At 38.4% G+C, this 24794-nt stretch overlaps 1 protein-coding gene and 1 long non-coding RNA gene across 4 annotated transcripts in view; one reads left to right on the top strand and one right to left on the bottom strand.

Moving 5' to 3' along the window:
• Nucleotides 1-10455, top strand: part of MPP7 (MAGUK p55 scaffold protein 7) — a 288302-nt gene extending 277847 nt beyond the window's left edge. For both annotated transcript variants that reach the window (XM_025885841.2, XM_073885448.1), the window contains exons 14-17: nt 4262-4355; nt 5379-5487; nt 7021-7164; nt 7649-10455. In XM_025885841.2, coding sequence (XP_025741626.1) covers nt 4262-4355; nt 5379-5487; nt 7021-7164; nt 7649-7828 — 527 coding nt within the window. In that variant the 3' untranslated portion in view covers nt 7829-10455. The remainder of the gene's footprint in view (nt 1-4261; nt 4356-5378; nt 5488-7020; nt 7165-7648) is intronic.
• Nucleotides 4364-18568, bottom strand: LOC112834385 (uncharacterized). 2 transcript variants are annotated; one of them, XR_003210877.2, is made up of 5 exons: nt 18328-18568; nt 13106-13140; nt 11033-11091; nt 7307-7533; nt 4364-5112 (listed from the first exon to the last, which is right to left on the bottom strand). It is a non-coding gene; the product is annotated as an uncharacterized lncRNA (long non-coding RNA). The 2 variants fall into 2 exon arrangements; XR_012376038.1 differs by having other exon boundaries at nt 13106-13176.
• Nucleotides 18569-24794: the final 6226 nt, after the last annotated feature.

Below are 24794 nucleotides of genomic sequence, written 5' to 3' on the forward strand. Positions count from 1 at the left end.
GCTTTCTAGCAATTTTTAAGATGAACTTTCACTGATTTTAGGTCTTCTTTTCTAATATAAGTATGTAAAGGCTTAAGTTTCCTGCTACGCACTGTATTCTTCATGTACTTCACAGTATTTGCTCACTTTTATTATTTCATTTTTGAGTCATAATTATTTTGAGGTGTTATTTAATATTTGAGGTTTTCCTAGATATTATCAGTTTTTCATTATTTTATGGTTAGAGCATTTACTCCTTATGATTTGGATTCTTTTAAATTCATTGCGACTTTTTATGGGCCAGCATATGATCTACCTTTTGACAAATGCATTATCTACACTTGAAAATAATGTGTATTCTTCAGTTACTGGATGTAGTATTACACAGGTATTAATTAGACCCCTGAGTTTGGTGATGGTGTGTAGATCCCCTGTGTCTTACTGAGACTTTGTCTAGTTCTATCAGTTGATGAGAGGCAGTAAAACCCATTCTGATTGTGAACTTGTCCATTTCTCCATTTAACTCAGCCAATTTTTGCCTCATGTACTTTCAAGTTCTGTTATTATGTGTGTACAAATACAGAATTGTTAATTTAAGTTTCTCTTATCATTATGAACATTCGTCTTTGTCTCTGGTCATACTTTTTCTTCAAGTCTCTTTTGTCTGATACTAAAGTAGCCACTTTAGCACCTTATGCTTACTGTTTACATGGTACATATACTGTCTTCTGTCTGTTCACTTTCAGCTAATCTGTGTCTTTAATGTGTCTTTCTTATAAACTAATAGCATGTACTAAGGTCTTGCTTTTTCACCTATTCTCTGCCTTCTAATTGGAGTATATAAACCAATTAACATTTATTGAATTATGGAAATGATTAAATTTAAGCTACGATTAAGTTTTTCTGTTTATCCCATTTGGTTTTTTTTTTGCTTTTTATTTCTTTTTTTTAATTTGAATGTTTATTAGTGTTCCATTTCACTTTACTTACTGGCTCTCTGCTTATATGTCTTTGCATTACTTGTTACTGGTTGCTTTAGGGATTACAACATGCTTAGTGTCTAACCATTGACAGTCTACTTAGAGTTAACTTCATGCCAATTTCACATAATATATAGAAACCTTGCAATCATATAAATCCCTTTTTCCTAGTCTTTTTTGTTCTGGTTGACAAATGTGTTATGTTTGCGTACATTGAAAACTACCAGATATTATAACTTTTAAATCAGTTGTGGGGCGCCTGGGTGGCTCAGTCGGTTAAATGTCTGCCTTTGGCTCAGGTCATGATCCCAGGGTCCTGGGATCGAGCCCCACATCAGGCTCCCTGCTCAGCGGGAGGCCTGCTTCTCCCTCTCCCTCTCCCCCTGCTTGTGTTCCCTCTCTCACTGTCTCTCTGTCAAATAAATAAAATCTTAAAAAAAAAAATCAGTTGTATATATATTTTATATATATATGTATGTCTATATTATATATATATGTATGTTTAATGTAAGAGGAAAAAACAGACTTTTATTTCTACTCAGCTGTTCTTTCTGTTGCTCTTTTTTCATTCCTTGAAGATATAAATTCCTTCTTAACATTTCCTTTTAGCCTAAAAACTTCCTTGAATATTCTTTTAGAACAGATATGCTGATGAATTCTTAGTCTCTCTTCTTCTGAAAAGGTGTTTGTTTTGCTTTTTTCTCCTGAAGGATATTTTAGGTGAAGTTCTTTTCTTTCAGTACTTTAAGTCTAGATATTATTTCATTGAGTTCTTGTTTTTACGATTTATAATAAATCTGTAGTCACTGAAATCATTATTCCTCATGTGTACTGTATTGGTTTTTACTGGATGCTTTCAAGATTTTTTTTATCCTTGGCTGTTAGTTACTCTGGTTTTGATGTGTCTAGGCATGATTTTTCTCTGAATTTATCCTATTTGAGATTTGTTGAGCTTCTGAAATTTGTAAAATACATGTCTTTCACCAAATTTTAGCAGTTTGGGGCCACTGTTTCTTCAAATACATTTTTTTTTTTTTTGCCTCAATATCTTTTTCGTCTCCTCTGGCATCCAAATTACACATTTATTACACAGGTTCCATTTATATCTTTTCCATTTATATCTTTTCAATCTTTTTTTTCTTTGTTGCTCAGATTTTATAATTTCCATTGATCTACCTTCAAGTTCATCGACTTTTTTCTGTCCTCTCCATTCTGCTACCTAGCTCATCTAGCAACTTGTTTCTGTTAGATATTGTATATTTCCATTCTAACATTTCCATTTCGTTCTCCTTTATAGTTTCTATTTCTCTGAGAATTCATATTTCCATTCATTTCAGATGTGTTTTCCTTTACCTTATAAAACACAGTTATAAACACATAAGTTCTTAAATTCTTGAATTCTTTGGTAGTTCTAACTTCTGGGTCATTCAGAGTTGCCATCTACCATTTTCCCCTTGAGAATTAGTCATAATTTCTTGGTTCTTTTATATTAAATGATTTTAAATTGCATTCTGGATGTTATGAATGCAGTGTTGTATCAACTCTAGGTCCTGCTTACAATGGAGCAGAAAATACAGGATTAACTTAGAAACAAAAACCCTGAGGAGTTGCAATGCCAACATGGCAAGTGAAAACCTGGATATAGCCCATCCTTACTGCTGATTACAACTAAAAATTCTGGGCCCGAGATAGCGGTTGGAGCACTTTGAAAATGAGTAAAGCAGGAAGATGGTGGAGGGGAGTCAACATTCTGGAGAATGTTTTCATTTTAGCAAGTAATCACCCTTTTATGTTCATACCGCAAGTTCTGTCTCATTTTCTGTGAGTTGTGGTTTCAATCTCAGTTCAGTTCTCTTAAGTTTTTGCTACACTGATTTGGGTCTTCACTGTCACATGTGGTTCAGGGGTGAGTCTGGTAGTTGTGTGCATAGTTCAAATCTCGGCTCGGTTCTCTAAGCCTTTTCTACATTGGTTTGGGGGTGTTCTGTACTGCTGTTATTCACGGGTTAGGCTGAGACTTGTGTATTCTAATCTCAGTTCACATATGAAAATATTGCTGTGTTACCTTGAGTCTGAACTGCAAGTGTTTAGCTCAGGGGTTATTCTTCAGCTAGTTTTGGTTCCTTCACAGCTTTAGAGTATCTTCTTCACCCAGTCTTCCTGGATTACCTCCACACTCTTCAATTTGTAAGGGCTTTTTGTTTTTTCTTGGTTCTTTTCACCAAAAAGGGCTCCTACTGGAATTTAGTCACACAGAACAGCATGATGCTCTGCAAATGTTCCACCCTCAGGGCAAAGCTAAGAAGAAATAAAAGTTAAAACTCTACCCCATGCAGGTTGATTCCTCTCCACAGTCTACCTGCTTTTTATTAATTTTCAAAGTGCTGAGATAGTTGTCTGGGCCCAGAGTTTTTAGCTGAAATCCACAGGAAGGATGGTCTATGGTCAGTTTTTTGCTTGCCCCATCAGCATGCAACTCCTTAGGTTTGGTTATGTTTTTACAGTTAATCCTGTATTTTCTGCTCCATTAGAACTTAGTAGCAGATAGGCAACATCACTGAACATTTGGAAGTTCAGTCGTATTCTAAGAAGGTGTTTATAATTTTGCAAAGGAGGAATGAATAGCACATAGAGTCTTCGAATTCAGTCAATTAGAAAAACAAAACATTGATGGCATACTTACTATGTGCTGTGTGTGGAAGACAGTAAAATAATTTCAGAGTTTACCTTACAACCTAGTAGGCATTAGGCTTGCTTCAATGAATAAAGATCAGTAAATATGGTAATAAGCATATTACCTACAAAAGACAGGAGCTTTTCCTTGGGTAAAAATACTATTTTTTATTTAACATTATAACCTTCAAAATAATGAATAGCACAGACACAATGCAATTTAATTTTGAATCCACATTCAAATTAGTGTTGCACTTTCATATCGGTAGAGAAAATCTTGAATGACACTTTATTTAATCAATTTGCTTTTTTCTAAGTTTTTAAATCTGGTTTATGAAAAACACGTTATTTTTTATTTTACTTAAAGATTTTATTTATTTGAGAGAGAGCGCGAGCACAAGCAGGGTGAGGGGCAGAGGGAGAAGCAGGCTCTCTGCTGAGCAGGGAGCCTGATGCAGGGCTCGATCCTGGGACTCTGGGATCATAACCTGAGCCAAAGGCAGACATTTAACCTACTGAGCCACCCAGATGCCCTGAAAAATACTTTAATACATGACGATTTCTTTTTTAGCGTCTTCTTTAGGGTAGCTGATGAAAACTTTTGTAAACTCTTTTTAATTAAATTGCAGACACGACCAGAGCAAGAAGAAGCCAGGAGAGTGATGGTGTGGAATATATTTTCATTTCCAAGCATTTGTTCGAGACAGATGTACAAAATAACAAGTATGTGGCAGTTTTTTTGTGTGACTCTTGTTTTTAAGCCTGTGCCTCTGTATCCAGTTTCAGGGAACTGAGGGTTCCCTTCCGTTTGAAATAAATTTTAAGTTTTATAATATCTGAAACGGATACAAAGGTGATAATTCAGTTAGTAGGTGTTACCAGTCTTCACCTGTAATTTTTTAATAACCTAGAGTTGCTATGTTTCTGGTAAGTTCAATGGGTAGGAATTATTTTGAAGGATGAGGGAATGTTGCTTGTATATTATTGTGACCTCTTTCCACCCCACTCATTGCATCTTAACATAGAATTTGAATAGAATTTTCTTTAAAAAACTAACAATGATGTAATAGATCCCTAGTTCAACCCTCTCTCCCGCATGCACCTCTCTCCCTCATTGGCTCTTCAAAAAATTAAATTACTGTTCATCACCTTGCTTGTACCATGTCCCTTGGCCAGCTCTAACCCCCCACCTCCCCGGGTCCTCCACTTGCTTCAGCGTGAATATTTTAGGGTATCAGGGAGCAATGTGTGTTTTAATGGGGGATTTGGGGATTTTATTGAAACATCAAAATGCTTTTTTCCACGTTTGGCACAGCGGTTGTGTTTTTATAGCACGTAGTCGGCTGCCCCGCTTCCATTAGCCACCAGGCAGTCCCTCCTGTTGTTCTAAAGCTGAGCGTGGTTATTCTGTAGTGTGTGGTGAAATTTCAGTAGTTTCTGTTGTTTGGCTTATTCACTGCTTTATTGCATTGCATTAGTTCTGAAAAAGAGGTGATGGAAAACAGAGTACTGCTGGCCTGAAGTACTTTTTTTCTGCTTAAGTGTAATACAAGCAAGTGTTACTGATTTGAAAATGTAAAATACAAGATTTTTTAAAATTGACATTCTGGAGGACTTGGTCCTACTTATTTTATTGAACACAGTAAAAAAAAAATTACATGTTCAGCAAAAATCTTTTCTATATTTGAATTATGTCTTTCCACTTATATCTATAATTAATTCCCAAATGGCTCTGATTTCCTACAGGTTTATTGAATACGGTGAATATAAAAATAACTACTACGGCACAAGCATAGACTCCGTGCGGTCCGTCCTGGCTAAAAACAAAGTTTGTTTGTTGGATGTTCAGCCTCACGTAAGCCAACAATGAACTATTCAGTACCATTCTGGCCCATGTGAGCTGCCACACTCCATGTGAACCTTCCAGTCTGGGGGTATATCTGAAGGCTGCTCACTTGGGGCATATCTGTGGCTTTCCTAATGACAAAAGCATTTAAATGTAACTTGAGAAGTCTCCGGTGAGAGGAAAATAAAAAAGGCCCATAATATTAGAAAAGAGGAGTTAGGGGAAGCCACAAGATCTGTCTGTAACTCTTGTTTATATTCCGTGTTAGCCAAGTACAAGACTCTTAGGTATTTCTTCTGTGTAAAATACATTGCTACGTGTATAATGGATTTTTAAGTGTTAAGTATAAGTGTTTGTAATTTTTACAATGGACATTTTGGCCTTCTTTCATTTTGAGTCTCTACATATCCTAGAAGCATACACCCCCTACATGGAGCTGTGGGGCATTTCACAGGAATTGAACTGAATGAGATCCTTCCTGCGGCTGTCAGCTGAATCCTTGCCGGCAGCCGGGGAACACTTAGGAACACTGGACTGAGGATGCCAGTGGATGAAGCCATTCCATTCTTACCGAACCACATCTCCTCCAGCAGAGACCCTACCCATAGCGTTTTCCTTGTTACCCAGGGGCCACGGAGTCTTGCTCCACTGATGGGTACACAACCTCCAAGAGCCAGAGTGGCCTGGAGAAGCCCTTCATTCTTCTTCAGGAAGATGAATCTGGAGTCAAAGCGCCCCAAGAATCAGTAGGGCAGCTGACCCCTTCACGTGGGCACCGGCGATGAGTAGACTACTCCTGCTTGTGCAACCAGCTCTGTGCCAGGGTCTAGTCGGGTCCAGCTCCCTCAGTGCGGGTCCAGCTCTCCGTCCCGAGAGCCTCACTAGCCCTCCGGACATATGGCTCCTCCAGCTGCACCCCCACACCCCACCATAACCTTTCAGGGGAGTTTGTGGTCTGTACTTAGGTTCTGCGGAGGCCCTGACACACAGGTCAAGAGGCTCCCTCCACTCTCGCCCTTTTGCCATTCCCCCTCGACTGTGGATGAGTCCTCGGAAGCATAGCGGAAATAATGTAAGCTATTTTGATGGGAGAATGTTGACAAGCTTCATGGAAAGCAGAAGTCTTGCCCTTTTAGGACACTCCAAAGGACAGAATGGCAAACCAGACAGACAGAATGACAGACTCCTATTTGAGATCAGGAAGAGGCTCAGGTGGGATGGCTGAAAGACCTTAACGCATAGCATCTTTTGAGTATTTGATTTAAAAATCAGTTTTATGATATTTTTAGCTGCTTCTGTCCAGTATGAATTATGACATATTTCAAAACATTTTAAAAGGCAAGTTATATTCTCCAACATTTTTTCAGGGGCATATAATTATGACATTTAATTGTCAACAACTGATTGAATAAAATATTGAAAGAGCTACTGGCCTTAATTAGATAATTTTAAGGAATTTTCTCCTTTGAAAGAAACTCTGGTTTTACTATAAAATTCACTCATGACATTATGAAGAAATAAGACTTATTTTCTTCCTTGCAGACAGTGAAGCACTTAAGGACCCTAGAATTTAAGCCCTACGTGATATTTATAAAGCCTCCATCAATAGAGCGTTTGAGGGAGACAAGAAAAAATGCGAAGATTATTTCAAGCAGAGATGACCAAGGTGCTGCAAAGCCCTTTACAGTAAGTACAGTGATGCTCAGTAAGAAGGTGTAAGTGGTACTTGAAATCCTACATGTGGGAGCCACTACCTTCGGAAGACATGGTGTAGTAGATGCTGTGATCCAAAACCCGGTAAAAGACAGAATTGTATTTGGGTACATACGTTTTGAGTGATTGGCTGTACTGGCTTTCTGTGCTTCTATGAATAGATCTTCGAATTATATTGACTGAAATATCCCTGTAATAATAAGTGAATGAGTGACAATCCTGAAATTCACGAAAGGTGGGAACTTTGATTCTGTGCAAGCAGTTGAGCAGATCCGAGAGAGGACATCAGAAGGTATGACCTCTGAAGAACTTGCAGTTCAAGAGGGTCATTTTCATTTGTGGCTGAAAGAATAAACACAGAATAGCATTTGATAAACCAGCTGTGGAAATGTCTGCATCCATGTAAAGTGATATAATTGCCTGGTTAACCAAAGTTTTTTAATTCTTCCTTTTGCAGGAAGAAGACTTTCAGGAAATGATTAAATCTGCACAGATAATGGAAAATCAGTATGGTCATCTTTTTGACAAAATTATAGTAAACGATGACCTCACCGTGGCATTCAATGAGCTAAAAACAACTTTTGACAAATTAGAGACAGAAGCCCACTGGGTTCCAGTGAGCTGGTTACATTCATAACAAAGGGAGATTCCCACAGTCATCTGTCTTGTAGAGTGCATGATGAAATCCGTTACCGCGCTGGTGGTAGGCTTGTTTAATCTTTATCACTGTTGTAGATGAGCAGTCTTGCTTAAAACTGTTGGTTTTGTTTGTATCTTTATCCAGCCTTACTCCGAACACAATATTTGAGAAGATCCAAAATCAAAATTTGCACAGTACTGTATTTTGAGCAGAGCTTTGAACAGCTGTATCTCCAGGATGAGGTCGGACTTTTTAGAGAGAAACAGCTAGGGAACTGATACTGGAGTTCAGTGCTTCCGCGGGTCTCAGACGCGGTCCCTCCATCAAGTTGGTACGTTAACAGTTGAAGGTGTTAGCTTAGCAGCCTTGAGCAGCTCCAGGCAAACAGGACAGCTTTGCTTTTCTTTGGATGGGTCCCTATAGGTTCACCTAGGCTGACAGTAAGGCATCGTCTTAACTATTCTAAAAGCGCAACCTTTTTCTTACATATATACAATATAGTCAGAGTGTATTTAAAAATCTTTCTTAAAGGAATTACGACACATTTGCCTTAGTGAGTGGCCTGCATGTTATAGCTTGAGAAGACCTCTTAGGACTACATATCAGTGACTCAAATACTTAATGAGGGGAGATAGGACTTTTAAAAAATGATTATATAAGTAACTCAAAGCCCTTCCTTATGGTACTAGTCTTTGTAAGGTTGGTGATATCTTGGGGCAAGTAATGATTACAAAGGACACTTTTATTTGTAAATCCTCAGGATTTCCGGAGTCACCATCTAATAAATTATAAGAATGTGATTCCTATTCTCAAAGTAGATGTTTTACATGTTACTGATAGTTAAAATATGATCATTTTTCACACGTGCAATTGATCATATATTTAAATTGCACCAAGATGTATTTTAGAAAAACTTTCCGTGTAATGTTAACTTACCTCTTCATCATCAGAATAATTCTCAACACTGGTCAGGTACCATCCTAATCTTACAATTTTTAAAGAATTTTAAGAAAGACTCTTGTAAATAATTTAGATGGGCTCTCATTTTTCTTTGTTACTACTGAACTTCAGCATACTAGAAAGGGCCGTAAGTTGTTTAAGAGAACACGTCTTGCCATTCTTGCATGCAGTAAGACCCTGCCAATCAAAAATCATATCTATGACTTTCAAACAGAAAATATTTTTTGTTGATTTGTAAAGAGAGTTTAGATGTCATGTTTAAAGAAAAATAGAATGTAGTGAAATTTTATATATTTATGAAATCTTTGAAAGGCCTATTTTTTTAATTATCAAATGGAGCTATTCATAAAATAAATTGTATGTAAAGATGTCATAATTTAAAATAGTAGTTTTATAAGTCAGGGTCCACATTCCATGTAAATATTTGACCTTTGTTCGTACACCGATAGCCCACAAGTGTTATATGTGCACTGTGCACTTGGTAGCATTATCCACTGGATTTCCTTCAGATGTGTCAAATTTCATGTTAGAAACAGAGACAAAAACTACTGTAATGGCCTTGATACACACTCACACTAAAACAATCAGACTAAATGTTACTTAACATGATCCAGACACAGTGAGTTCTAAGTTTATAAAGTCAATAGCAAGCCATTTAGCTTTTTAAAGGCGTGGGGAAGATTGGGTTGCCGTACTTTAAAGTTGTATGGCTGCTCTAAGAAAATCCAAGTCTTACACAGAGTGTCTGGGTAGAAGAGACTCCTCTTTTAACACTAAGATCGCCTATAAATCAAAACTTTCTGTACAACGAGTAATGGGAAATGTATAATTATCTAGGCAATTGTCTGAGTAATTTAGGCAGTCCAACCAGATTCTTTACTGTGGGGGTAAAGGGTAGTGTAATGTGGTGGAAACAGAGTCCTTCTGGCTGTCGATGGTGATGGGGTGTTATTTAAAAATATAACTGTCCAGACCTTTCTCCCTTTCCACACTAGAACTGAACAATGTTTTTTGTTTGTTTGTTTTTAATGAAAAGGGGCACCCTAGCAATTCGAGAAATCTTTTATTAGGTACATGGCTTTGCAGGTGACGTTTACATGGCCATTGTGATGTTTAGAGATTAGGTTAAAACTGAGTAAGGCAGTGCCAAGGGCTCGTTGATAACTGCTGCGGAAGGCCCTGGGCTCTTGTGTCTGCACCCAGACCTCCTCCAGCAAGGAGATGTGCACGGTGCTCCTCACTGTACTAGTTCGGCCGGCTCCCAAGACAGTGTCAGCCACTATTTGGGAGAAGAGGAATGTTTGTAGTTTTAAGTCCATATATTTAAAATCCAAGATCAGGAAATTTTATATTCCCGTGATTACTAAATTAGAGTCAGTTAAAAATAAAAAGGTGAAATTGAAGTATTTTTTTCCCGTTGCTTTACTTATATAGATGTTCTTAATATCTTTAAGGCTGACATTCCTGGTATTGTATAATGATTGAATGTATCTAAATTGTAATAATTTAAAATTAACAAACCTGTAATCTTCATAGATTTACAAAGCTGTTATTAAAAGCTGCTTGAAGATCTGGATTTCTGTTTATTTTCTTTTTGACTAGTAAGGATTTCTAAATAAATGTAATGGAAAACCTTTGATCTTAATAAAGTATCTTCAAATCTGTTCTTGCGCTTGGGTATTTAGGATATTGTTTCCCAGGGTAGATCAAATTCTGTTTTCTACTCTGATACCAAGTGGTTCATTTGAATTTGCCATGTCTAAAATTAAACTTCATATTTAACAAGGTTGTTGGAGAGATGGACCTCACTAGAGCTGCTCCTCCCCACACAGTGCAGCCATTTAGAGATACAGAGAAATAAAGGGGGGTGGACGATCGGGGCCCATCCGGGATGGGATCATCCCTTCTCCTCGCCATCAGGAACCTAGAGCATTAGCCACATCCTGTTCCTGAATTCCAGTCAGGCAAAACGAAACTTTTTTATTTAGCTGTACATGAGGACAAACTGCCACCTGCTTAGATACACCAGCTAATTAGCAGTGTCCTTGCTTCAACAGTTGGGTGAGTTAGCCCCAGCTCTGCTTCCACGGAAAGACTGTACAGGGTAGCAGTCGGGAGCACGGGATCTGGAGCCACACCTCCTGAGTTCAGGTTCTGGTTTTGCCTTTTACCAGCTTTGCAACCTTGAGACAGTCCTTTAGCCTCTCTGATCAGGAAAGTGGACATCATAATTCTGCTTACCTCATGGGATCGTTGTGGGCATGGAAGAGCTGATCCGCGTAAAGTACTTGGAACAAAACCTGGGAAAGAAAGATTCAAGAACTGTGAACTCCTGTGTCATAGCGATTATTCTCACATCACACAATTTTAAAATAGCTCTATAATCACCCCATTTAAACAGTTCTCCATTAGCAAATTCACTGGAAGTTTCCTAATAATTTCTATGACAGTTTTATTATGTAAAAAACATCCATTACTTCCAAGTGATACATCAGGACCTAATTAAGTAATCCTCCATTGGGAAGTGAACAGATTTTTATTTTTAGCCACTGGTATGCAATATAACTTCTATCGATTTGAAAGAAATGTCCCTTAATTGTATTAATGCCCTTTCTTCTGCTGCCACACTTCCTTTCCAAAGGAAAAGGAGCAAGCATCCTTACCCTCTGAGCTCCTGGAGGGCAGGGAGTATTTTTTGAAACCGCTGTCTTACACACACACTCCAACGCTGGACCAACTGCCAACCAAACTGTGCTTATCATCAGACATCTGTATGATTTCCATTCACTAGCTCATCTAATAAAATAGCAACCACGCTATTTTCACTGCATTGTGCTTCCTGGTGTTGCTATAACTTGAGCCAGAGCTGGAAACATGAGATTTGGTAATTTGGAGAGGGTTTACCCTTTTTATGCATGCACAGTTAATAACTTTCTCAAAACGCTGTTGCATTAAGTCAGACAACTTGTACCTATGCCTATAAGAACTGGTTAATCCACAAAAAGTGGCTATTATCAGAAGCAGACTTGTGTAGCATAATATGCAATTTTGTTTAGTCCGCCTGAGTCCCGGTCCTTAGTGATGAATCAAGACAATGTGCACTTTGCAGGGATTAGTCTGAGTTGGTCGTGCTACCCAATTCCAGGTTGGAGAAGCTGTGAGTAAGAGTTGTTCCTCTGATTTACTTTGTCAAAGATTAAACAATTGCGTGAGGTAAAAGATCTTTTATGCCTTTGTTGTTTGAGATACTTCAATTATTTTGTGATGATGTTTGCCAATATGACAGCCATAATCCCAACCTTAAACCAGAGGACAATACAGGTCAGTCTGTGGAATGCCCGAGTAGAAAAAAGAAAAAACCCTAAATCCATCATATCGTCGAGCTGTTGAACTGATCCTGGGACCTCCTTCCACTAATTGCTGAATACACAATAAAGGTTCTCATGGACTGTTGATGGAAATGTACATTGGTGCAGCCACTATGGAAAACAACAACTATGGAGGTTCCTCAAAAAATTAAAAACAGAACTGCATTATGATCCAGCAATCCCACTTGTAGGTATATATCTGCGAGAAACGAAATCACTATCTCAGAGACATCTGTACTCCCATGTTCAATGCAGCATTACTCATAACAGGCAAGACAAGGAAACAACTTAAGTGCCCATCAACAGATGAATGGGTAAAGGATGGATACACACACACACACACACACACACACACACACACCCCAATATTATTCAGCTATGAGAAAGAAGGAAATTTTGCGTTTTGCAACATGGTGGACTCTGAGGGTCTCACACTAAATGGAATAAGTCAGAGAAACGCAATAACTATGTTCCCATTTAGATATGAATTCTGAAAAAGGCAAACTCAGAACGTAGGACGGTCGTTGCCTGGGGCTGGAGGGTAGGGGAAATGGGGAGATGCTGGTCAAGGGTACAAACTTCCAGTTACAAGAGAAATAAATTCTGGGGCTCAAATGTCCAACATACTGACTATAGTTAACAACTTTCAAGTACATTATACAGTATAGTTAAGAGTAGATTTTATCACCACACACGCAAAAAAGAAGGTAATTATATGAGGTGTTGGAAGTGTTAATTAACACCGTTGGCAATCCTCACAATATATACGTGTATTAAATCATCACCTTGTACACCCTAAACTTATGCAATGTTATAGGTCAATTATACTTCAATAAAGCTGAAAAAATATAAACGTTCTGAGGGTTTAAGTCACTGTTAGGCTGTTTACCTGGAAAGCAGCATCCATGAGTAACTCAGGCCTCTCTCACTATTCCCTTTCACTTACCAAAGGCTGTCTTTCTGCTCAGCTGTCAACATGCCCTGGAGTGAGACACAGTGATTGAAGTTGAAAACTCTCTGGAACCATAAAAATCATATAATCATCTCAATAGATACAGAAAAGCATTTGATACAATTCAACATCCATTCATGTTAAAAACTCCCAAGAAGCGGGTTTAGAGGGAACATACCTCAAAATGATAAAAGCCATATATGAAAAACCCACAGCTAACATCATAGTCAATGGTGAAAAACTAAGCACTTTTCCCCTAAGGTCAGGAGCAAAACAAGGATGTCCACTCTCACCACTTTTGTTCAACTTAGTACTGGAAGTCCTAGCTTCCAGTAAAATAAAAGGCATCCAAATTGGTAAGGAAGAAGTAAAACTCCACCAAAAAACTATTAGAAATAATAAATGACTTCAATAAAGATCCAGGACACAAAATTAATACACAGAAATGGCTTGTGTTTCTAAACAGTAGTAACAAACTAGCAGAAGGAGATATTAAGACAACAATCCCATTTACAATTACACCAAAAAGAATAAAACACCTAGGTACAAACCTAACCAAGGAGTGAAAGAGCTGTACCTGGAAAACTATAAAACACTGATGAAAGAAACTGAAGATGACACAAATGGAAAGAACTAATATTGTTAAAATGTCCACACTACCCAAAGCAGTCTACAGATTCAGTGCAATCCCTATCGAAATACCAACAGCATTTTTTACAGAACTAGAAACAAATGATTTTATAGACCAAACTAGAGAGCCCAGAAATACACTCACACTTACATGGTTCACTAATCTACAACAAAACAGGCATGAATACACAATGGGAAGAAAAGTCTCTTCAATATATGGTGTTGGGAAAACTGGACAGCTACATGCGAAAGAATGAAACTGAACCACTTTCTTATACATAAAAATAAACTCAAAATGAATTAAAGACCTAAATGTGAGATATGAAACCATAAAACTAGAAGAAAACATAGGCAGTAATTTCTTTGACATCAGTTTTAACAACATTTTTCTAGATAGGTCTCCTCAGGCAAGGGAAACGAAAGTAAAAATAAATTATTAGGACTACACCAAAATAAAAAGCTTTTGCACAGCAAAGAAAACCATCAACAAAACAAAGAGGCAACCTACTAAATGGGAGAAGATATTTGCACATGATATATCTGATAAGTGGTTAATATCCAAAATATATAAATAACTTATACAACTAAACACCAAAAACCCCACAAGTAATCCAATTAAAAATGGGCAGAGGACCTACATATAAATTTTTCCAAAGAAGACATACAGATGGCCAACAGACACATGAAAAGATGCTCAACATCACTAATTATTAGAGAAATACCAATCAAAACCACAATGAGATATCACTTTACATCTGTAAGAAGGGCCAGAATCAAAAAGACAAGAAATGACAAGTGTTGGTGAGGATATGGGGAAAAAGGAATCCCTACACACTGTTGGAGGAAATGTAAATTGGTGCACCTGTGGTGGAAAACAGTATGGAGGCTCCTCAAAATATTAAAAATAGAAATGCCATATGGTCCAGTAATTCCACTACTGGGTATTTACCAGTGAAAATGAAAACACTAGTTTGAAAAAATATATGTACCCCTATGTTTGTTGCAACATTATTTACAACAACCAAGAAAGGAAAGCAACCAAAGTGTCCATCAATACGTGAATGGATAACAGTGATGTGTACACACACACACACACACACACACACACACACACACACACAGAGGAATATTTACCTAACCATAAAAAAGAATGAGATCTTGTCACCTGTGACAACATGGATGGACCTAAAGGTTATGCTAAGTGAAATAAGTCAGACAAAGACAAATACCATAGGATTTCACTTATATGGAATCTAAAAAATAACCCCACACAAAACAAATAAATAACAAGCTGTAATAGATCCATAAATACATAGAACAAACTGATGGTTGCCAAAGATGGGGTGGCGGTGGGGGTGTAAGGGAGAGGGCTTCCAGTTATGGAATCAATAAGTCATGGGGATGATAGGCAAAGCATAGGAAATATAGTCAATGGTGTTATAATAGTGCTCTGTGGTAACAGATGGTAGCTCTCCGTGGGGTGAGCACAGCTATTATGAACAGAGCTGCCAAATCACTGTGGAGCACCTGAAACTAATGTAACAGTGTGTGCCCACTATACCGGAAATTTTTTTAAAAATCTGAAAAAAGAAATTTCTGGAACCTATAGAGTGAGCCAAAACAAGAGACTACATTTAAAATTTATTTTTGGGGGGTTCCACTTGTTTTCCTCCACAACAAAGATGAGATTTTAACCTTAAACTTTGGAGAAAGTTGCTTTTATGTTTTTGGATTTACAAATTTATCATGCTTGTGGGTCTACCATTTTGAACAAAGTATACCTATTTTACTTGACTTGGGCAATAGTAATACCAAAGATTCAATCTGTCGAGGCTTTACTCTGCCCTAGGCACTCTTTTTTTTTTTTTTAAGATTTTATTTATTTGAGAGAGAGAGCACCCTGAGTGGGAGGAGAGCAGAGGGAGAGGGGGAGAGAGAAAATCTCCAGGAGACTCCACGCTGAGTGCAGAGCCCCACGCAAGACTTGATCCCAGGATTCTGAATCATGACCTGAGCCGAAACCAAGTCGGTCCTTAACCAACTGAGCTACCCAAGCACCCCTGTGTGAACATAGAAAAGGTCTAAATAGGAATACATTTAAACAACCATAGCTATAGGGGTGCGTGGGTGGCTCAGTCGGTTAAGCGTCCACCTTCAGCTCAGGTCATGATCCCAGGGTCCTGGGATCGAGCCCCGCTTTGGGATTCCTGCTCAGTGGGAAGCCTGCTTCTCCCTCTCCCCCTCCCCCTGCTTGTGCTATCTCTGTCTCTCTCAAATGAATGAATAAAATCTTTAAAAAAAAAAAAACCAGGGCTATAGAACAATATAATTACTGTAAATGTTAAAGAGAAGCTATTATAGCATAAGTAAAAGTACTGGCAACAATAAGCCAGGTAGATGCAAGCAAAAAGGAAGCAAAGGAGGCAATAATAATAATGATGATGATGATGATAATAATAATATCAAAACTGAATTCAGTGCTTATTAATTGGGTCGATTAATCCTCCTGTAGTAATCAGTGGTATAAGCCACAAAAGGAAGAGCGCAGACAGAAGACACAAAGCAAAACCTCTCATGAGAAACATGATCAAGAAAACCACATTATTTGGTTATTTTTAAAACGCTTCTCTTAGACTGAAGAAAAATGGTTGTAGAAGGTCCACATGTCTTCATTTCTCTGGCTGATCTCATAGTCATGGAAAGAATGTTTTATCCTGCAAATTGACATTACACCTTCTATTGAAGAGCCCCACGGAGCATTTACGAAACACAGTCCTCAAGTAGGCCACAAGGAAAGCCTCATTACATTCCAAAATATTGAAATACTTCAAATTATGTTGTATCACCACCAATGAAGCTCCTGATCTGTGAAACAGGACTGAAACTGAGCTTGGGAACATTTGTTGCCTTAAAAGCTTTTCTGAGGGAAAAAAAATAAAATAAAAATAAATATTGGCTCAAGCAACTTGGGAAATGAGGACATGAGTGCTATTTTGGCTAGGTTATAATATACACTGAATTTTCCAGGAATGCACTACCATGTAAATCAAAAGAAGATTGTATTTCATTTTTTTCAGAACGTAGTATGAGTTTTTCACCATTCTGGACCCTCGTGTCATTAATGGATCAATAGGGCTCGTGGTTACCTGTGTCTCAAGTCAGTGTGTACACCATGCCATGGCATGTGCGCTGACTGCATTTGACTCCTGCTATCTTTTTTAAAAAAAGTTTACTTATTTGAGAGAGAGAGAGAGTCCCGGGGGTGGGGGTGGCTAGGGGCAGAGGGAGAGGGACAGAAAGTCTTTAAGCAGACTCCACGTGGAGCCCTACCGACACAGGGCTCCATCTCACGATCCTGAGATCATGACTTGCGATCACAACCTGAGCCAAAACCAAGAGTTGGACGCTCAACCGCCTGCAGCACCCAGGCGCCCCTGACTACCGTTATCTTTAGAGAAGAGCTGCCTGAGCATGTACATGTCAAAATGTATATTCTGGGCTCCATTGCTTTCCTTTGATTTCTCCTTTACATTACAATGGGGTTTCTTAATTCTGCAGATTCCATGATCTATGGATTTCATGTCAGGATAGCAAAAGAGACGATACACAATTTCTCTTATAGAAAGGGACCACCAAGTATGATAGGGTTGATTACTGGATGCACTGGCCATTCAAATCCCACCTATTTTGTACTCTTTTAATTTCAATGCTCATCCTGATTTAATATTACATTTTGATATGATTCGTATATAATTGAGCATAAGCTAGTGTCTGTGTGTGTGTGTATGTATATAGCATAAACTATAAATAGGCTGCTGAAGAAAATACCTTTAAAGTCAGAAATATTTTCAGAACATATCTAAGAGGACTAAATAAAATGACAGACTAAATTACTGCAGACCTAAACATTAAATTAAAAAATCAAGCTAATAGAGTCCCCTAGAACATAACTTTAAAAGGATAGGGATGCAAACTGAGAAAAAATATTGAGATGTGGAAAACAGATCCAAGAGAGCCAATATCTACCTACCTGGTAGGATCTCCCATCTTCCCTAAATTAAAGATAGGTCCTCAGATTTAAAGATCCGGATATTTCTTTTGAAAATCTGTAAACCTCAGCAACAGAGAGAGAATCCCAGGATGAGAGAGAGAGAGACAGAGAGAGATGGAGAGAAGAAGAAAGGGGGGAGGAAGAGGAAGGGGAGAAGGAGGGGGAGGGGGAGGGAGGGAGGGGAAAGGGATCTGCTGGCATCACGCAACTCATGTGCAAAGGACAGAGGACACACTTTGTACTGTGGGAAAAACGGGTATGAGCCTAGAATTCTATAACCAGCCACTGCTCACACCCGACTATCATTCAAGAGTGACAATGAAATGAACTTATTTAGACACACAAGAACTTAGACATATTTACCACCCCTATATTCTTCCTGGAAGAAAAATTCAAAGATGCACTCTAGCAATGAAAATGAACTGATGAAAGAGGAAGGCATGAATAAAACCAATCGTGATAAGTAAAAGAATCAGCACGATTTACAGGCAGTACTAAAGATTTGGGTTCAAATCACTCCTACACTACTTCTTACCTGGGTTACCTCATTCAATTTACTCATCCTTCCCAGGCCTGCATTTCTTTATCTGCCAAACGAAAGTAATAATAATAGGATGGACCCAGTAGAGTTTGTTGAGATGCTCTACAGAAAGCCCTTAGTATAGTGTTCACATCCGGCAAATGTTCAATAAATATTAGCTATTATGGGCTTCAAATTGCTCAAACATTTTTGGAGGGCAATTTTGCAGTCCCATCACAATTTAAAATACGTGTGCCCTCAGACCCGTTTCATTTGCATGCTCCTGTTTATACTGGAATGTTAACTGCAGTTGAATTTATTATAGAAAAGGTTATATTCAACCTACCATCAACCTACCTAGTAAAAGAATGATAAACAATGGTATAATAGAGTTTTGATTATTATGACACTACTGAAAAATATGAGGGTTTTTGTATTGTTTTATTATACTGTACATATTAACCTGAAGGGTGCTACATTCTTGTGTATGAAGGCACATATAAAATGATTTGGAAAGGTCCAAACCAACTAGTACTGGTGGTGCACCTAGGGACGTGCAGGTCCCAAAGATTCTTGCTTTCTAGTGCATCCTGACCTGTATTATTCAAATTGTTTTATTGTTTAGCACATTCTACCTTTATAGTTCAAGTTTTAAAAAGTGAATAAATGCCTCACAAATATAACACTCAACTTTGGTTACAATATATCCTAAGAGTGCTTTATTTTGTAAAAAGTGTACCTGGATCTAGTGTAGGAGGTAAGACAGATTTCAATCTGTGTGCCCTTGCTGGAAATGCGTGACGTTGACCTGCGCCCTATTTTGGAATCCTGATCTATAGTGAATGTCACTGTTTGCACGTGTTCTCCCGGTCCCTTTCCTTTATGCCTCATATGGTGTCACCAAGGGAGCGCTGCTTAGGTTTACATCTTTTTCTACACTTCTTTTCTCCAGGCTTTCCCAGACCACCTCACTCACCCCTATGGTTACATCTATAGGAAAGTTAAGACAAGCACTAACATTCGCTGGGCACATATTTTGTTCTAGGAACTTTTAACGAGCTTCCACATTCACTGCTCACACCCGTCTAAACGAAAGCAGTATCCTTGTTTTACAAATAAGAAAAGAGTGATGCACAGAGTCTAAGAAACTTGCCCCAAGTCATGCAGCCAGTGTATGTGACACAGCCCCTAAGCTCCACGGTGCCTGGTTCCAAAACCATGTTTTACTATCCTTTAAACCATTTGTCTTCTATACGTTTAATCACACCGTCTGTGATTTTTTTTGTTTGTATATTACAGGCATGACACATTTTCACTCTCTGCCTCGGTTTCCTCCTCTGTGAAGTGTGAATAATAATAATGCCCACCTCGTTAGGACTGTTATGAGGATCAACCCTGAATTAGTATTTTTGATAACGCTCAGAATTGTGCTTGGCACCTGGTGAGTGCTACATAGAAATTTGGTGGTGAATTTGGTGGTGGCTGTTTTCCCCTTGAATGCTAAACCCTCATTGCCAGGTAAACCAGATTTCCTTGATTAACCCTCATATGTAAAAGTGGTCACCAGCACCTGTCAGTTCTATCTCAGGGACATTTCATCTTAACCCACTGCAAAGTACTGTAGCATCCTTTCCTGGACCTATTCCAATCCCCCCGCAACTGGCCCTCCTTCTTCAGTCTGGCCCTGCTGTGATTCATCCTCAATATTCCCTTCTTGAGTGATTTTTCTAAAACACAAATATGATTAGGATACTCTCTTGCTTAAATCCTGGTGATGTCTTACAACTCAGTAATTTTAAAAATGGGCAAAAAATGTGAACACTTCACAAAAGAAAATATATAAATGGCCAACAAGCACATAAAAGATGCTCAACATCACTCGTCAACAGGGAAATGCAAATTGAAACCATACAACCATTAGGTTGACTAAAATTAAAAAGACTGACTATGCCACATTATGGCAAGGACATGAACAACTGGAAATCTCATACATTGCTGAAGGGAAGAAAACATGGTAAGCTGCTTTGGAAAACGATTCTGCAGTTTCTTAAGTTAAACATACTTTTATCATATAGTCATTCTACTTCTAGATATTCACCAAAGGGAAACAAAAGCATATATTCACATAAAGACTTATCCACAAATGTCCACCTCAGTATTATTTGCTACAGCCCCAAATTGGAAACCCAAATGTCCATCAACAGACAAAAGGATAAATAAATTCTAATATATCCATAGAATCAAACAGAACTCCAGAACAGAAAAGAGTAAACTAATGAAACATGTAACAATATGGAAGAATCTTAAAACACTTATGCTGAATGAACAAAGCTAGACGGGAAAAGAGAACATCACGTATGGTTCCATTTATAGAAATTTCAAGTAATTTATAATGATAGCATTCAGTGATTCCAGAGTATGGAGATGGAAAGGAAGAGAGTCTGCTTCTCCCTCTGACCCTCCCCTGTCTCATGTGCTCTCTCTCTCTCTCTCATTCTCTCTCTCTTTCAAATAAATAAATAAATAAACAAATAAATCTTTAAAAAAAAAAGAGAGAGGTATTATAAAAGGTGTGAGGAAACTCTTGGGGTTAATGGATACGTTCATTATTTTTAATTTTGGTAATAATTTCACAGGTATATACATTTGTCAAAGCTGATCAAATTACACTTTAAATATTAATTTTATCTCAATAAAGTTGTATAACAAATGAGACAAATTTTGAAAGAATAAAACCACACACACTCAGAGAGACCTAGTTGCCAGGCATCTATAACACAACACAAAACAAAACAATCCAATCCTGGTATAAAATGTCTTCTATGATCTGTCCACTGGCTGGATTTTGACCTTCATTTCCATCCATGGAGCTCTCCAGCACCTCACATATATCTCTAAAATATTGGTTAGATTCATTGTATTTATCTGCCCTTCAGTTTGTCTGCCCCTGTATTCCAATCTCGGTAGGATGAAGGCAGAAAAGGTTTGGTTATAAATGGGCTCCTCTCTCCCGCCTGCAATGCTTGGCATCTCAATAATTTGTGGGAAAGTGGGAGAAACAATGACAATTTATTTAGCTGGACAATGGAAGATGATTTGGTAGTCTCTGGAAGTGCTATCCCGTGTAGTTGATATTTTAGACTTATGGATATGTTCTTGAGGAAAAAAAGGAAAATTAGCCTTATAACTCTCCACACTGAGATCTTCAGGTGGCAGAAATATGCAAAGCCATTATCCAGCAGACTGCCATTTCCTGCCATGAGGTAGTAATACCAACTGTAATGAAAACTTGGGGCCAGGTTCTCTCGAGAATTAGAGAATAAAAATCTGGCCCCTCATTTTTAGTCACATTTTATAACCCATCATGAGTTAGAGAATATTCTTTAGAACTTTCAGATAGCTGAGATGAACAAAATATTTTTATGAAGTATACTTCTTTCATTCCCATAGTCCCTAAAGATCAGTTCCTTTTTATAACTTATTTCTGTTTCATCAATAGATGAAAATTCCTAAATAAGAAAATACTATGGGGGCTCAACCCTCATAAGGCTGGCAGGAGACATACACAAAATATTACTTAGTTGAGATTTTTTTCTCTTAAACTCTTTACCTCATGTATCTAAATTTGAACTCACCTTCCCGCCAAAACTCCTCTACCTTCTGTATTCTCAGCCGTAGTTAATGGCTCCACAGTCCCTCAAATGTGCCCAGCTAGACTCTCCCTGTGTACCCTCACCTCTCCCTATTCTTCATTGTTGTAGGCAGAATTCTGAGATGACCCTCAGAATACCCACCCTTTGGTGTACATACACCTTCTCCTGGTTGTTCAAACACCAGTTTTGGTGCTGCTGTCAAGGATCTGACACTAAGGACAGTCTCTGTTCCTGGCTTTGAAGATGGAGGGGACCGTAAGTCAATGAATACAAGTGGCTTCTGGGAGCCGAAAGTAGCCCCTGGCTGACAGCAAGAAAGTGAGGACTGCAATTGCAGTCCTACAGTTGCAAGGGACTGAATGTTGCCCACAACCACATGAATTTGGAAATGGACCCTGAGCTCCAGAAGAGATGAGCCAGTAAACCCTGCTGATACCCTGACTTTGACCTTCTGAGCCCTGAGCAGAGAACTCAGCCATACCACGCCTGGGCTTCCGACCCTACAGACTGGGAGCCAAAAATGACCACTGTTCTGAACTGCTGAAGTCAGCAGTACCACACTTCCTGTGGTAGAGGGTTACACAGGAAGAGAAAATAGGATGTTCACCCCTACATACATTCTGCCACTGAATCCTACCAAATCTCTTAGCTTCATCTTAACATCTCTCTCCCTTAATATAAGGTCTACCTTCTTAATAAACTTTTAAGTGCACAATAGAGTATCATTCTCCATAGACACTATGTTGTACAACACATCTCTAAACTTATTTATCCTATAAAACTGGAATTTTAAAAATTTTAATTCCAGAAAAGTGTTCTATTAGTTTCAGGTGTACAATATAGCGATTCAACACTTGCATACATTACTCAGTGCTCATCAGAGTTAGTGTCCTCTTTAATTCCCATCACTTATTTCTCCCATCCCCCCTGCCCCACTTCCCCTCTGGTAACCATCAGTTTGTTCTCTGTAGTTAAGAATCTGTTTGTATCTTTCTGTTCTTTGTTTTGTTTCTTAAATTCCACATATGAGTGAAATCATATGGTTTTTGTCTTTCTCTGGCTGACTTATTTCACTTAGCATTATGCTCTTTAGCACCACCCATGTTTTTGCAAAAGGCAAGATTTCATTCCTTTTTATAACTGAGTAATATTCCATTGTATATACATCTTCCTTATCCACTCATCTATCAATGGACACTTGGGCTGCTTCCATAATTTGGCTATTGTAAATAATGCTGCAATAAACATAGTGGTGCATATATCTTTTCAAATTAGTTTTCCTATTCTTTGGGTAAATACCTAGTAGTAGGATTACTGGTAATTCTAATTATGTCTATTTGTATTGTTTTGAGGAAACTCTATCCTGTTTTGCACAGTGGCTGTACCAGTTTGCATTCCCACCAACAGTGCAAGAGGGTTCCTTTTTCTCCACATCCTCGTCAACACTTGTTTCTTATGTTTTTGATTTTAACCATTCTGACCTGTGAGGTGTGAGGTGATAACTCTTTGCAGTTTTGATTTGCATTTCCCTGATGATGAGTGATGCTAAGCATCTTCTCATGTGTCTGCCACCTGGATGTCTTCTTCTTTGGAAAAATGTCTATTCATGTCCTCTGCCCACTTTTTAATTGGATTATTTGGTTTTTAAGTTGTAGGAGTACACACACACACACATACATACTAACCCTTTATTGAGTATGTCATTTGCAAATATCTTCTCCCATTCAGTAGGTTGTCTTTTAGTTTTGCTGATTGTTTCCTTCACTGTGCAGAAGCTTATTTTTATGTAGCCCCTATAGTTTATTCTTGCTTTTGTTTCCCTTGCCTCAGGAGACATCTAGAAAAATGTTGCTATAGCTGATGTCAGAAATTATTGCCTGTGCTCTCTTCTACGGTTTTTATGGTTTCAGGTCACATATTTAGGTCTTCAATGCATTCTGAATTTATTTTTGTGTATGGTGAAAGAAAGTGGTCCAGTTTCATTCTTTTGCATGTTGCTGTCCAGTTTTCCCAACGCCATTTGTTAAAGAAACTTTTTGCCATTGCAAATTCTTTCCTACTTTGTCGAAGATTAACTGACCATATAGTTGTGGGTTTATTTCCGGGATTACAACTCTGTTCTATTGATCTATGTGTCTATTTTTGTGCCAGTACCATACTGATTTTTTTTGGGGGGGTGGCAGAGGGAGAGTGTTCTTTTAGTAATTGGAATCCTGCTGTATGTACTCTATTTTAATGTGCTTGTGAGAGAGGTTCCCAGCCCAGCACACTCTTTTCATCCATTACATATTCCACAGAGTTGGTGTCACCATTTGGGTTGCTTCATTCTGCCATTATAATTATGCCCACTGTTGTGCACAAATTTGAGTACAGGGGCTGTAATTTGAGGGGGAGAGTATCAATTTGAGTCCCTGTTGATCTGAGGTGAAGGTGTGTTGACGTGGCGTTGAGCAGGCACCAGGCAGTGCACACTGACTCGGGCAGAAGGGCAGCTGGACTGTGGATTTGGGATAGGCTGATGGCACCGTGTGTGATGGGGTAGTGGCTGGTTTTACTCCTGGTTTAGTGGTCACGAATTCCTTTAACTTTTGTTTGTCTGGGAAACTCTATCCCATCTTCTGTTCTGAATGATAGCTTTGATAGAATATTCTTGGCTGCAGATTTTTTTCCTTTCAGCACTTTGAATATATCCTGTGCCACTTTCTTCTGGCCTGTAAAGTTTCTGCTGAAAAATCCACTTAGCCTTATAGGGTTTCCTTTGTATGTAACTGCTTTCCTTTTCTCTTGTTGCTTTTAAAATTCTCTCTTTATCACTACTTTTTGCCATTT

This window comes from Callorhinus ursinus, unplaced genomic scaffold (genome assembly GCF_003265705.2).
Source record: "Callorhinus ursinus isolate GAN/ISIS: 27379988/994484 unplaced genomic scaffold, GSC_fseal_2.0 scaffold62, whole genome shotgun sequence".
In the NCBI taxonomy this organism is placed as follows: Eukaryota; Metazoa; Chordata; class Mammalia; order Carnivora; family Otariidae; genus Callorhinus; species Callorhinus ursinus.